The 15,813-nt window shown below is 31.7% G+C and overlaps 2 protein-coding genes across 2 annotated transcripts in view; both read right to left on the reverse strand.

The window, feature by feature from the left end:
• The window catches only part of LOC100744789 (glucose dehydrogenase [FAD, quinone]), a 34,367-nt gene extending 28,755 nt beyond the window's left edge, over positions 1 to 5,612 (reverse strand). Inside the window, exon 1 of the mRNA XM_003494102.4 lies at positions 5,462 to 5,612. The gene's annotated coding sequence lies outside the window, so the exon portion shown is untranslated. The remainder of the gene's footprint in view (positions 1 to 5,461) is intronic.
• Positions 5,613 to 7,137: 1,525 nt separating this feature from the next.
• On the reverse strand, positions 7,138 to 15,618 carry LOC100746357. Its single transcript, XM_033324177.1, has 14 exons — positions 15,495 to 15,618; positions 14,718 to 14,852; positions 14,023 to 14,115; positions 13,732 to 13,896; positions 13,337 to 13,468; positions 13,049 to 13,260; positions 12,449 to 12,492; positions 12,248 to 12,344; positions 11,727 to 11,939; positions 10,312 to 10,722; positions 9,209 to 9,505; positions 8,753 to 8,954; positions 7,757 to 8,208; positions 7,138 to 7,394 (listed from the first exon to the last, which is right to left on the reverse strand). Exons 1-13 carry the CDS (start codon positions 15,586 to 15,588, stop codon positions 7,760 to 7,762), a joined length of 2,544 nt encoding a protein of 847 aa, XP_033180068.1. The 5' UTR covers positions 15,589 to 15,618; the 3' UTR covers positions 7,138 to 7,394; positions 7,757 to 7,759.
• Positions 15,619 to 15,813: the final 195 nt, after the last annotated feature.

Below are 15,813 nucleotides of genomic sequence, written 5' to 3' on the forward strand. Positions count from 1 at the left end.
CAGACAGCTTCATTAGCTAACCGGACAGAAATTTTTAATATCTGTAATTATCTAGGTACAACCTTGATCTTTTTACAAAATAATAACATTGAAGAAATTTTGTAAAATTACAGACTAAAGGAGACAGCAATAAAAGCTGGTATGCCAACATTCAAGTTTCCAACTGTTTTTAACTAAATTATACAAAAATTTCTTTATAAACGAAATTTATGAAAATTCGAAAATAAAATAAGTTTCTCGTCGTTGTTTGGCTAAAGCAAACAATTGGAAATTGACGTTCACCGCATTTTAAATACATCGCGTGTAATATTTCGTTTGATCTCGTGCTGCGTTTTACCGGTAATTATTGCTCACATATACGACTGTCACGCAATCGAAATCTCTTCGTCCAACTCGTAACTATTCGAGCCTTGTAACGTTTTACACTTCGTCATAACGCCTGGCCGCTCAAATAGCGCGTACGTCAATCAAAATTTATGCAATACCAAGACTATTTATTTCTAGTAGTTCTATCGAGCTTCTATTACTGCTTCCGTTGAATTTTATTGCTTTAACACTACGTATCTTTAACGTCTGTGAAAAAGGAGAATCGATCCTTAATGACGTAATGAAAAACGTCTCACAATGTCAGTCTCACAATGAAATTGCGGATGTTTACGCACTTGTTGAAAAAAAGATGTAAAAATGTGAAAAATGCATATTCAAAATAAAGTATTCGTTATAATATTTAATAAATGAAATAAATCTACAGTTAAATTCCATTTTCCTATTCGTTCCTGTGCATAAAATACGAAGTTGCATAAACATGTAGGTACATCCGCAATTTATTTCTAATTAATATCAATAAATTTCTAATTATTTGATGCAGTAATTAGCGCAGGATGTGATTGCAAAATCATATGTATGTATTATAAAATTCGGGGGAATTAAATGATAAATTAAATCAAATGTTTGAGAGATAGAAATTAATGACATACAGTATGTCTTGAATTGGTGTGTAATAAGAGAACATTTTTAAACATTAAGCGTAGATAATAACTGTCAGAAGACGAATACCGATTAACATTTAACGGTTGTTCCGGAATTCTGGAGTACCGCAGACGTTATGAATATTTTCATAATTTCACTCTCGAGTAACAGCTGACGTTAAGTAGTCTGAATAATTCTCAATTAGGTGGAATTTTATATGTAATTATGACTTGTAGGATGAAATTTAGAACTTTTATTTTAAGGTATCTCAGAATCTTGCTACTCAGAATAATACTTCTTACACATACAAACTATAATCTCCGATATAAAATGAAAAAAAACAATAACATAAGAATAACAATGAAATGTTTTGATGAAATACTAGAATATATTAAATTCACATATGCGACAAGAGTTGTATGATAAAAACGCCAGAAGAGAAGATTGTGCAACGAGATTTATCCAGGTGTTTCAACCTTAAAATTCGCAGTAATTCATATAAAGTTTTCTTAACAAGCCGCTTTACGTAACGCTGGAGCAACGAGCTGTTAGGGGCAATTTTTAGCATGCCTATTAAACAAGAGTACGTCTTTTACGTTTACTGAGAAAAAGTCTCCATTACTTCCACTTCTCTAATCGTACGTTTCAAGATTTATACTTCACTTTATGCCGCTATGGTCGCCGGATATCGGATGTTCCAATGAATTGTGGAAAATTGTTCATATAAAAAAGGTTAGAGCTAAGCTCGTTTCACGGAGGATATGACTAGTATGAGCGACTGAGATTTTTATCGCTGATGTAATTTATAGGATGAATATGATTTTTCAAGTCTTAGTCGTCATTTTATTTCTCAGATCCATTTCTTTATAATTTTTAACATACAACGTATAAGAATGATCATCGATTTAATAATTATCATCCTTTTTTTTCAAATTTTTGATACGAAATTTATTTTTCTTAATTTAATTTAGTAATCTCTATTTCATATCTTAAACTCGTTTCCAAAGCTAGAAATTATAATTTCAATTTCAGGTTCTCGACCGACGCAAACCCAAATACATTTTCGATTCAACTAGAACACTCGTTCTGTGCTAAAAACTCGTATATACGATCAATATCGCAGTGTTATATTATCAGATATTTTCGTGAATTGTTGAAAACAACATTGAAACATTTTAATATACATTCGACATTGTACCGATAGGAAGCGAAAAAGATACTTATTGTTAACTAATAATGTAAGAAAGTACACTATGTTAAGTACTTAGCACGGTTTTTATCACGATAAGTATCTGAACTGGAGAAGATTAATATTCCAGTAGCCCATAAAGAAGTATGTAAAAGGCTGCGAACAATCTGTGACTGTGTTTGCAGAACAATCGTGTCACATAATGTTAGACCTCGTTGGCTCATGAGAAACTTCTCTCTCTCGGCTCTTTTTTCTTTCCTTGCCACTTAGGACAAAACTATAATCAAGATCCAGTTACGAGAAATACCGTGTACAGAAGTATCATGAACAATAACAAGTTCATACATATTCATGAATAATGATATCCCATAACACGTTTCCAATCCTAAATATCCCAGCGTCGAACTTCGACCAATTATAAAAATCAACCGTTATATTTTTTCTCATCTGTAATAAAATATCGTTCGTGATTCGTTAATGCGTGCTGTCAAAGAAACGAAAGAAAAAAAGTAAAGAAGCGAACCGTTATTTTTATATATACGGTCAGAGAGAATGCCAGACAAACAGTACGACGAACTTAGTGAGAATATTTCAAGGGAAAGGTAGAATGTTTCTATGATTCTTAATGCCAAGGTATATTCGCGACGCAAGTCGATAATACTGTAATAGCATTATTGCGAGATGCACGCACGAAGAAAAACTTATTCTAACTTTTGATTTCGACAGATTATTCGCTATAAGCTTTACACGTGTATATAGCTTTCTGCAATGTTAAATAAATATAAATACTATTAAATTTTTTTTTATGATGTCAATTTATACTCTCGTCGTATGCATATGATTTCAATTCAACGAAGGCAAATTTGTATTTACTTCAGGTTTGAGCTAGAATTTTAGCGTCAATTTTTCAAATTTCCCATTATTAATAGACAATGCATATTTCATGCAAATTCATGTTTTTATTAAAAAGGAATGGTTCCTAAATAGTGATATTTTACTTAATTTCCTTAATAGTTCCTTAATAGTTATATTTTATTTTTTATTTTAAATAGTGATAGTGGTGTTTTACACACTAAGTAGTGTAACGAATACTGTAATGGAATTCAGTTCAAAATAAAGTCGATATTTCACATTTGAAAGTTGAAATTTTCGTAAAATAGAGAGTCTGCCCATGAAATTCTCCTATTAATTCAATATATCTTTCTTAAAGTATATTTTTCTGTGAATATCTTCTACAAACCTACGTTTTCAAGGATCAATTGATTCAATAAAACGAAAGAAAGAATAAACCGATACAATCTGCTTTACTTTCTACATAGTATGTCGAAACTACATGCATTATTCATGATATATTCGCAAATTTAACGTCGCTTCTCTGATTTTAGTTAAAAGATACCACGCGTAATATGAATCTGTCAGTTCAATTATCGGCTTATTTGATAATTTAACGCGTTAAAATCGCGCAAGCTTAACTACTATAGGTTATTCTTCGATCAAAAATTGCTTCTAAACCTGTGGTGCAAAATCAATGAAACCGAACTTAGTTTCTATCAATTCTTGCAAATGTGATTCAGACATATTGTTATATTATTATGCATTTAAAAAATTGCAGATTCTAGTTACAACGGATTAGAAATAGTGGTAATTGGAACGACGAGTTAACTCGTCTTTTCCAGGTTAACAGGTTACTTGTAATGCCTGTCTCGCGTTTGAAAAATTGACAACCAGTGAATCGTGTATTTTCCCACTCAATTGTGCTGCTTGGAAACAGAAGAAGCGGTGTCTTTTAACGACTCTGTTTACTGTGAGTTAGGTCAGCATTGTACAACGCATGTTGTTCACAGAAAATCTTTAGTATCCAAAATGTCAGATATTTTGTAATGCATGAAAACAACACATGAAGATTGTTCAGCGAAAGGAGCAAGATCTTTAATTAAAATTATGAAATACTTTCCAAAATTTCAACCTTGAATTTCAACGACGATTGTGGTTACATTATCGTGCTTTTATCTTTTCAGAAGGATTTTTAATTTAATTTTTAATTTTCAATGTATATTGGTGTATCAAATATCAAGAGATCAAAAAATAGATGAAAATATCATAATGTCAAAATATCAAAGAATAAAAATCAAGTATCAAAGTATATTGAAAGAAAAGATTCTAAATTAGTAGACAATGCAATTCACTCTTAGAATAAGAATAATCTTCGAAAGTTGCTCGTTCGATTTACTCAATTCGATGTACCTACGTAATTTCGTCTTGATTTTATTCTTCGTTAGAGGCAGATGTTTCACATAACGTATGTATAATTAGATTCAAACTTCAGATATAGGTATACATTCCTCCTGATTATCTTGTCTTGTCGTTCTTTTCAACGTTACGCAACGCACGCGACTTCGTTTCGCCGGTAGGGCATTGTTTAATGAAAAATGTGAAAGAACGGAACTTGCGATTATAATTAACGTCTTGCGACGTTTTAGAGAAAAAAAGACTTGTTCGCCTTCTCCTGTCAGACAATCAGCGCAGCCGTCGACTTTTCACCTAATTCTCACTTCGCAAAATTTCATAAATTATTCCTTTAAGATTTTAAATGAAAACTCTACATTATCAGCTATTAAATGACAGAACTGAATCAGTTAAAATCAATGCAATGTATCAAACTAATACACGTAGAGCATATAAGACATGACACTTTACAGATTAACAATTATTTATTATAGATTACATTTATTATAGAAAACAAATATAACTCGTTCTGATTCACATAGGATAAATGAATACGTTAGAGAAGATTCAAATTAATTCTTTCATTCAATCCAAATTTCTTTTGCGGTATAATTCCATAACATGTTAAAACTAACGCTTACTTTGTCAGTGAATGAAGTTTATGTTCAATACTTATTAATAATACATCATTTATTTGTTACTTGTATTTAGTATTAAGAACAATAATTTTAATAAGATCAAGAAGACTATTAAGATGTATTTTTCTGTTGTAAAAAGTATATTTTTTCACTATCAAACTTTCCTTCGTTGTAAACATACGTATACTTTTTCTTCATATTCAAGTTATCAACTTGTAACAAAATATCACGAATTATACACTAAATACAGTCTTACCAATATCAAATATAGTATTAAAGTCGGATAAACCAAAAAATGCGGATTTTCTCACGAAATACATAACCGTCGAGCGTCGATAAAATTAATACCAACAAAAATCCCACCCTTTCATTCTGTCGCTCGATAATAATTGATCTTCCATTCAAAATGCTTGAATATGAAATGAAGTTAAATACTAACCTCTGGAAGGTCGTAGCCCTTTAATATCCTTTGGAGTCAAGTTTCACTTCGGTTGCGACACCGAGGATCCTCGGCGTGTTTATGCTCACGATACGCGCGGGAGGAACAGGATCGTGGTTCACGGTGCCACGATCAACAGCAGACTAGTCCGATACCATTCTCCATCCAGGTTGTAATATTCGACAACTTCCACCACTTTCTTGCCTTCCCTTCTGCCATGGTACCAGCTTATGGAAATGATCCGAGCGGTCGCTACCATCTCGCCGTTTTCATGGCGCTGAGAGTTGGAGAACACCGTACGAATAGCTTTTACAACAATTTCAAGAAGCGTAGGAACACCTAGGTAAGCGACAGGATTTTGTTTTATTGCTGACGAAATAATTTATTTATTTCTGATTCATGAATAAAGATAAGACTATAAATAAATGGCACGTTTATTAGGTGGTATGGCAGGTGTTTCAGAATGTTCACAGTTTAAAATAATTCAGTCCTGTATTACAAGGACGACGAAACTGTCGAAGCAGGATTTCAAAGAATTACAAAAATAATTCTTGATTATTACATAAATAATTATCTTGTAAGCTACCAAATAGTTTTCTTTTGGTTTTTCGAAAGACTCGTTTGAGTTGCACTACTTTCGAAAGATACGCGCGAAATATCGTTTCGTAATAAACAGTATCGATTAATCTTTATTAGATATATATAATATTTTGATATTTCTAAAAAGTACCTTACATTTTTTTTATTTTTTTAAACGTACTTACTGAATTTCTACAAAGATCGCAACGTTTATTACGTTTCGTCCAATCACACTGCATCAGTTAAAACGTATATATTCAAAGCTTTAATTAATTGAAATTCCAATTACGTAACGGGACTAACTTTTAATTGACAATTACGTGTTGGTACGTACAAAATCGCAATTTACTTGCTTCCATTTGGCATTTATGAACAGTTTCAATTTACCGAATCAAAGAACAAGGGTTTGACATTGTTATATTATAATTATATAATAATGTACATTTCACACAAATTTATTAAATGCCTTTCGTTCGTTGTGTTTTTATTAGAATGTAATGACAGCGTTTTAAAAGAAAGTAATTGCCGTGTTCGCGGATATGTAAGACGGGAAATTTAATGACAGCATATTAATGACTGAACGGAAATATATATTCTTCAGTTTACGTTTCTTGCCGTTCTTTCGTGCTTTATTTCAGCTCGCACTTTCAAGGAGATTAGGCATTCGATGATATTTATTATAATAATATATCATTTAATAGATGTACTACTGTCATAATTATATTACAGTGTATATCATGTTGTATCATTATAGTAACTATTAAGTATTATTAAATGCGTATGTTTATAGAAATTTATGTTTTCACGAATAATACTAAAAAAAAAAAAAATACTAAAAAAAAAAAAAGACAGAATCTCAGAAAATATTTGTTTTATCCACTAAATATTACAAAGTAGTTTTAATATCCCTAAATTCCTCCAAAATCCACAATCTGATAATAATGTTTATATAAAATGTTTATATAAAATGTTTATATAAAAGTGTATCTGTGTGTTGCACAATTTATACAAAATTATTACCTTGGATAGATCGTTTCGTTCTTTCAGGGATTTTCTGTTCGTAATATTCTATAAATAGGAAATTAAAAAATCACTGTTGAACTTTACAGTTTAATTTCTTAAAAACAAATGTTGGAAAATACGTTATACATATAATACCGTCATATTGACTGTGACTTTACTTAGTGGATTTCCCATTACTTTTTACGAGTTTCGTACGAACATATTCGACGTACGTGTAATCTTGAAAACCAATATCACCGTTGCCAGCACCGTAACTAGGCAGATTATAAAAGGACCGAATAGTAGGTTCCTCGTTGGCATAAATTAGCTCAGGTGTCCTCGATTCTCTTTCCTGGTAGTGAAATTAAAAAACCGGTTTATCTTGCGTTGGACAATTGGACTACGTTAAATCGTTATATAGTAGAGTACATTTGTCTCTTTGAAATTACCTACCAGTTTCATCGACGTTTTTCACGGAAAGAGGACAGAATATTTTCAGTTCAAGTCTGTATACTACTCGAAAATAGTATCAAAAATAGTTTTGTGTTAAATTATTAAAATATAAATAATTAAGAAAATAAAGAAATTACTTATTCTTTAGTGATACGTTTATCTATTTGTTTAGATTTTAAGTATTGGTATTCTAAGTATTATACAATTTTTAGGATTCTAAATGTTAGAGATTTATTAAAATTGTTTTTAAAAGATACAAACCTGTTATGGTTTTAAATTTGATGAAGCTGTTTCTGTTTGATTCGTAGGCAAAATCTGGTCATATGTTTCTTCTTCTAAGATATGCGAATTATGCACATCATTCATATTATTTAGAATATTTTTCAGAAAAATGTTACTTGATTCAATCCCCGAAGATTTTGATTCGTTATAGTATTTGTTAGTTTCATCAACAATAACTTGTTCACTATTTAAAAAAGACGTGTTTAATGAACTTTCATCGAAATTCAATTCTGTTTCTCTATCGAAAGTATCATTCTCCTCATTCATCATTTCCATCAGGGTTTGTACGTAAGGTAAGAGGCTTTCTCTGTTCAGTTCAAGGAAAATATTTAAATTCATTTCTTCGTTGTTTATATCGTCGATTTGTGGGAATGATAACTGTGATTGGACATCGTTCGACTGATCCGAATAACTGAAAGGTTGAATGTTATCTGAAATAAATGTTATTTTATTGAATCTGACAAATCTTTTAATCGAATGTTAATTAACTTCTTACTGTTAATTTCTTAATTCTATAATTAACTTTGTAATTAATTATCAATGGACTTAATACGGCAATTGATAATATAACAAAATGTCAAAATATATTATTAAATAAACATAAATTTAATTTACAATTTTTAACAAACTCGATTGTGAGAATTCAAGTTTATCTCACTTTTAAAAATTCGATTTGCGAATTGAAATAAAAACTCGTAGTTGTTTTTGTAGATATTGGATAATATGGCAGTTTAACTTCCAGTTCGCAATAGAAGTAGGAAAATAATGGACATTATACCCGTAACGAATCTATAAAGTTCCATCTCTGCTACAAGCAAGGCCACCTACTATGTATTCATTCTAGCGTAAAGATATTATAATAATTTGTGCAATATTGTGAAAAAACTTTACGATTTGCTGTTGACGGTAAAATAAATTTCAGCGAACGAATTTATTGTAACGAGGAATATATGGCAAGGGACGAAGGGAATATACCTAATTTATTAAGGAACGTCTTAACACCTGGTTCGATCATGTCTGTGAAATTTCCATAGTCATCATTAGGGAAAGAAAATTGATTTGCATTCTCTTCAGCATTTTTATTCCTAAATGTATCCTCATTATTTTGACTATGAATTATCGAACTCCACTCAAAGTCTCCATCGTGTTTCTCATTTCGTGGGACTTTAGGTAAATTCTGAAAAGATGAAGCTTGTTAGTGAAATTTATTTGAACAAAAAAAGAATGGGAAATAATATAGCGTTGAAATTGTAGAAATGACTAAATTTCCAATTTACAGCAAATATTTTGAAACGGAAAAAATTAAGCGGAAGAAACTATTTAATCATTTGTATCTTTTTTAATTGTCTACTCGTAGGTATCACGAGTATAAAACAATTTTCTCTCGAGAAAAACTTTCTCTCAGTTCTACCAAAGCTTTAGAAAACTTACTTCTTTGCGATATTCTTCGATAGGTTTTTCATCAAAAGTCTGTGACACATTTTCAGTCGGGGAGAACTGCATAGAGTTAAGAAACTTAAGAAACTTCTCCAACAAATCAACAGGGATGTCATCAAAGTGTTGCGCCTTGGCCATCAACCTTTTGTCTTCCGAAAGACCAATAGAATCTTCAACAGAGTGAGTTTCTACTTTAGGTGAAGTCTTTTCAAGATTTTTGTGCAGTCCAGTCCACAAAGACGATAGCTCGTCTCTGGTTGACGATAAATTCATCTGTTTCTCTGGAACATTCTTCAAAAGCAGCTCTGATATTAATAAAAAACAATTATGTAGAAATATTTTAAAATTAATTTATAATTAAAATACTTATTGCTTTTTCTTTTTTTATTAAATAAATTCAATTGATTTTAATCAATTTTTCATTTAAATGTAATTGTTTTATTCGTGAAATTAAAGTTATATCTATAATATAATATAAAAAATATACATAAATATAAATATGCATACAGAATATCCAATTAATCCCTTAACCTACAACTATGGGCATAGCCCGTAGTACGATGATCAGGCCAAATATAATAATACAGGGTGGTTAGTAACTGGTGATACAAGCGAAAAGAGGGTGATTCTACGCGGAAAAAGAAGTAGAAAATATAGAATAAAAATTTTTCGTTTGAGGCTTTGTTTTCGAGAAAATCGACTTTGAATTTTCGCTCGGTACGCGTGCACTTTACCACGTCTCGTTATAACGGATCTCACTATGGATCGTTGTCTCGATGGAAAAATTAAAAAAATAAAAAAAAATTTTTATTCTATATTTTCGACTTCTTTTTTCGCGTAGGATCGCTCCCTTTCTGCTTGTACCACCAGTTACCAACCACACTGTATAATATAACATATAATAGCTTGTTTACATTTTCGGACCAAAATTCTCGAACGTAAATCGTAGGCTAAGGGGTTAATTAAACGAAAATTAATATTTTTCCAGTATCGGTTTATATATTCAAAAGAATTCATGTTAGCATATTGTATGTATAAGAATAAGATAAAGATAAAGCAAAAGTTCATACGAATAATTTGATAAAAATAGAACTCACGAAAGAGGAAAAATTGTCCCGTACATCAGATACTTTTCCATTTTCTGAAATCGTTCCGTGATAATGTCGTATACTGGGATTATAATCGATAATCGGAGAATTGGTTAATTCCTTCATATTTTTCACAGGAACCACAAGATACTGTTGATTGTAAGCATTTTCGATTTTCTGTGGCTGCGACGATAAAAATTGATTTTCCACGTAAGAGGGATATTTCAGAAGATAATTGAAAAATGGCGAAGGGCTAGATTCCCTTACATTATTCAGCAGAGCAGCTTCTAAAGCTGCGTACGGCGGTAACAGGATTCTGCTTGGTACAAGAATCTTCTCTAAAATATGCGTCAAATTTCTTTCTCTCAGAAAAGACTCAATTTCTTCTATCCCTTTTGTATCATCAGATGGCGACATGTTCTGAAATCATTAATTTCATAAATCATAATTAGCTTTCCGTTATTCATGATATCACTGTGGATTTTTATGCATTTATGAAAAATTTCTAGATGCACAAAATGACATAAAATATATCAGATATGCAAAACATAGTATCCTTTATAATATTTAAAATAGATTTCTTTTTCATTGTAATCTGCGTGTGTGTAATCTACCATGCAATGATATAATCAGCACAGATCGTAATGACATAAATTGACCCGAATTTGAGTACACCCAGTGGCGTATCACTATGATATTATTTAGCTTATATTGCTAAATCTCCATCGTAGATGTACAAAGTGATGTCTCTTTAATCTTTCGCGTTCTTCTATGGTGTCCAATAATTTTGTGTCCAGGTTGTTGGTAATTCTTCGGTTGTTGTTGATATAACCTATTGTGTCTGACGATTTCTTTCTTTACAGCGAGTATACCGTTTTTTTATTTTTTATTTATGTACCATTCCGCATAGAAAATTGTATGTCAGTGTTTATATTTAATAAAACAATTTTCTATCCAAATTGCAGTTTTTTAATTATATCCCTAAAAAGTTATATTCCTATGAATTTGCATAAATATTCACAGTCCAGTTACGATAAATCTGACTATTAACTGGAATTCATATTACGGAATCGACGAGACAGAAGAGAAGATTCTCATTGCTATCTTTTTCTTCGTTTAACTAGCTACGACATAATAAATCTCCACTTAAAGCTTAATTTTGCTATTCGACTCTTTTTCACCCTCCATTTTACTCGATAATTCCCTCTCACTATTATTACGAACATTTATCTCACCTTCAATGTGCATACATATTGCATCGCACAAATCACATTTACCCCAAATGAACTTACGTAACACAATTTAAATAATCCATCTGCGCAATAAACGCAAATTGCATACTTGCGGCCTTGCAAAGCATGAATAACGGTAAAAGATTTGCCCATTTTGTCACATTTCCGATCAAAATTCCATCGTGTGCTTACCATCGTACCGCGAACCGAGTATAGATTTTCTGTCAATGTAGTAGGTCGTTCTTGTCCCGGAAGTATCGGTCCCATGGCATCCAGATTGCCGTGTGATGCTTGGAGCCATTTTCGCAACTCTTTGCCACGCGACGACAGAATTTCCTCTAGCCAGTCACCGTACGCACCAGAACCGAGTATTTCCTTGATAGATTGAAGCCAATCTTGAAATTGCTGGAAATAGCGGATGCTGGAGTGCTTTTATCGGGAACCGTGAAAGGCTTGAGAAACAAGTTTGGTTGAATTCCGTGGAAAGATCTTAGTAGCTTCGATGCTTACGTCCAAATAAATAAAGATATTTAACTTTTTATATTCTACTGATCTTTTATTATTATTATTATTACTCAAAGTAAAAAATGTTTAGCTTTTACAAGCGTTCATTTTTGCTGTAAATATCGCGAGTGAAAATCAAATTTATAATGGGACTAATATATTATTTAAACAAGTTTTAATTGTCTACTTAATTTGATTTTGAACGTTACCTTGAAATCTTCTTGTTCTTCGACATTTTTTCTCCATAGTTCTATCCCGTCCAATTCAGTTTTCGATTTTAGATGATTTAACCATGAGACAGGGATTCTATACCTCGAATTTCGTATTCAAATAATTGATTTTAGTTTGTTTATAAAAAGGTTTAAATATTATTTGTATAATCTAATAATTATTTAAGATATGATATTCACCCTCTTCTTTCAACTCCATTTTCTTGATCCGAGTTTGTTAGTATCTGAAGAAATATTAGTCATTTCTGTTATCGAACGATAAAGATCACAACAAAAATTAATAAATTACTAGAGCAGTTTTGAGTTTTATTTAAAGTTTACGCGAAATCGAAATTTGTACATTTCACTCGTACAATTGAAGAATGTCAATGAAAATTATGTGATTACGAGAGAAAAGATAATTATATAGATCACATTCATAATATTAGAAACAAGATTTCTAATTCCTAATTGATAATTATTTGTTGAGTGGAAAAACGAGTCACCTCGTCATTTAGATTGCTCCTATCTTGTATGTAACAATTTATTTATCGTTTCGTTCCTATTAAAAATAAATGACAAAAGTAAATTTTCACATTTTCATGGAACGAAATTAAGTAAATTCAGTTTGACTATATTAATTGTGAATTCGGTCATTACAGAAGAACCTGGTTAAAACGCAATTCAATTAATACTTAATAATTTAGTTAAGCCTAAGTTAATATTTCCATAAAATGTAGAAACGCGATTCCATTTGCCAATACATAAAAATAATTCGATTCTATTTAGGAAGAAATGTACCTCGCTATCATTTCGAGGGACTTCGTCCTCGTTCTTCAGAGATCTTCTTGAGAAAGATGAAGCAGAATCATTCGCTGCTGCCACATGTACCTCATGGCAAGTTCTTTTAATATTACAGTCGTCTGTCTCGCAAGATCCTACAATTTCTGCGGAACAGGTTTGCCTTTGTGGGCATATCCATCCACGACAACGTTCATTTGCCATTTCGTTCTCTGGAAAATTACGAAGGAAAACAAAAGATCTTTACAAATTTCCTTCACATGATATACAAAATTCTGTGAACTCTACCTCTTGGCATTATGCAATCCGGTGTGTGTTTACAAAGTGGAATCGAGCAGTTACCCTCTGGTCTTCGTAAGAAACATTCGTATTCTGATGAACAACCGAGATTTCGACACTTTACGAATAAATGCTGCACTTCTACGAAAACAATTATTTGCATTAAATTTTATTTAATAAATTATAATAAAATAATCATTTACATTTGGCAAAATTTTCACTACGAATGAAAATTTATTACTATTACTTATTTTATTACTATTATTAAATTTATCACTATTATTGAAAGTATATATATAATATATTACGACTATTTATAACAAAAAAACTAAAATGTACTAAATATATAAAAATTTTGAAGTCTGTATGACTTGTCATCATCAGAGTGACTTGAAGACAAGAACCTTTGTTCTTCATACAGCTTTTTATCAATTTACAAGGAGGATTTGCACAGAATGATTCCCGGAGAATGCAGTGGTTTCCTTGAGGACATTTGAACCCGGCGCAGGAAGCGGGGCCTTCGTAGTATTCTTTTTGAGTTACGCATCTTGCTATCTGTTGCTCGCACTCTGAATAAAATGCAATTCATTATCTACTAATCCACAGTAAAGAACTTTTAACGAAACAACGAAGATATCGATAGTCTTTCTTTTGTTTTTTAAATTAAAAAAAAAATAAATTATCGTAATGCTCACTTTCGTCCCAGTGACAACGACGAACTTTCAACATGCACACGTAACCATTAGTGCAGTGCACAGTATCGCAGGTGGAGGGTCCTCTTAAAGATTCTTAAAAGACACACGTGTAATATCGATAATTATATAAGGAGGAATATAGCATATTTTTAATAAAAAAAAGAAGGAGTAGAAAATGCTTAAAATTGTGGAATGAGAATATTTCTAAATAAATTTTGAAATAGGATATTCTCAAACAAATTATATTTTAAAACAAATCCACCACTAGTCCAAAGCAAATAACGTTTTAAATAAAATCTACTACTAGATATTGCGCAGGTAGTTTCAGCTAGAAGAGATCGAGACGAAGATAACTCGCAGAGAAAATCTTTCGTTTTTGAAACGTGAATCGTCTCACTGAGAATAAAAATTCCACGAAATAGTTCGCTTTTCAGAACGGTCCGCAATATACATGTTCATACGTTCGACCAAAAAAGATGTGCACCAGACAGGAATTTCATTTCTCCTTTGTGCCGAGCAATTCAAAATTTACTGTATCCCAGCTCAAAGCAATAGTTTAACGCAAGATATTGAATTTTCGACTTAAACAACTGTTCGATAGAATAGAAAATTGCATCGATGCGATTAATTATGTTCTTCGTACGGTTTATCTCACCATGTAATTCAATTTCGACAAGTACCATCCAGGCACTTACCTGTTCGAGATCTCGCGCAGTATAGCATACTGGGACACGGAGGGTATTTACATCGAAATTTTCGATGTACGCAAACATCATCCCCGCCGCAATGTAAATACGTGCATCCTCTGAGACTGGTGTCATCTGTAGTTACTGTAATCAGGCACAGAATAGATTACTTTCCGAAGAATATACACGTTTCCAGAAATAACGTACGCGAGAATTCTGTAACTTTAATATCTTTTTTAACATTCTATGCACTAGCAATTTCATTTTACGCTACTATGTGATACCTGTTTAACAAAAACAGTATTCTTTATAGAATTCATAATACTTGTTGTATTATTTAATTTAGCTTTCCAGCCATGTGCAATGTCGAAATCGCATTTTACTTATTGTATTAATTTCGGCGGACCTATTATCGTATCGTGTTTTTTGTGTTGCATATTAGAAGTCTTCTTATAACGAATCTGCAAAAATATAAATTTCGTCCGCGATTTTGTATAGAAAAGTATGAAAATCGCCCCCGGTTGGAGGATTAAATAGAACAGTGTTAGATTATAAATATGATATTGCATAATTTGGTGAATAAGAGATTTTGAGCAAGTAGATGCTTATAAAAATGATAAAATTGACAGACGCGGTTAGCCAGGGGATGAATGTTAATAATATAGAAGTTTAATAAAATCACATCATCATATTTCTGCGATGAAGGACGTTCTAAACTTGTTTGTTTTTATTGCTATTATTAATATATGAGATTTAATGAATTATTTTGATTCAAAATGGACCTACCTTCGCCTTTAAAACCATGAAGATAAACCTCTGTGGTCAATAGCAACAGAGGAAGTAATGTAAAGTACATAAACACGACACATTTCATTTCCATAGTGATAGGAACATGATAGCGAACGTTGTTCGATGGTGACTGCACCTGAAGTAAAGTAAAGCAGCTGACGCAATTGATATGGAAAAATCGTGTTTCGATATAAGCTGGGTAACTGGAGACCGTACGGAACAATCGGTCAGGAATGTACTCATTCGATATACGTCGGCATAATAGCAAACCATTATCTATCCACAAAATACTCGGGCGTTTTACAATTGTTTAAGT

Source organism: Bombus impatiens, unplaced genomic scaffold (genome assembly GCF_000188095.3).
Source record: "Bombus impatiens unplaced genomic scaffold, BIMP_2.2 scf_1528, whole genome shotgun sequence".
Taxonomy (NCBI): Eukaryota; Metazoa; Arthropoda; class Insecta; order Hymenoptera; family Apidae; genus Bombus; species Bombus impatiens.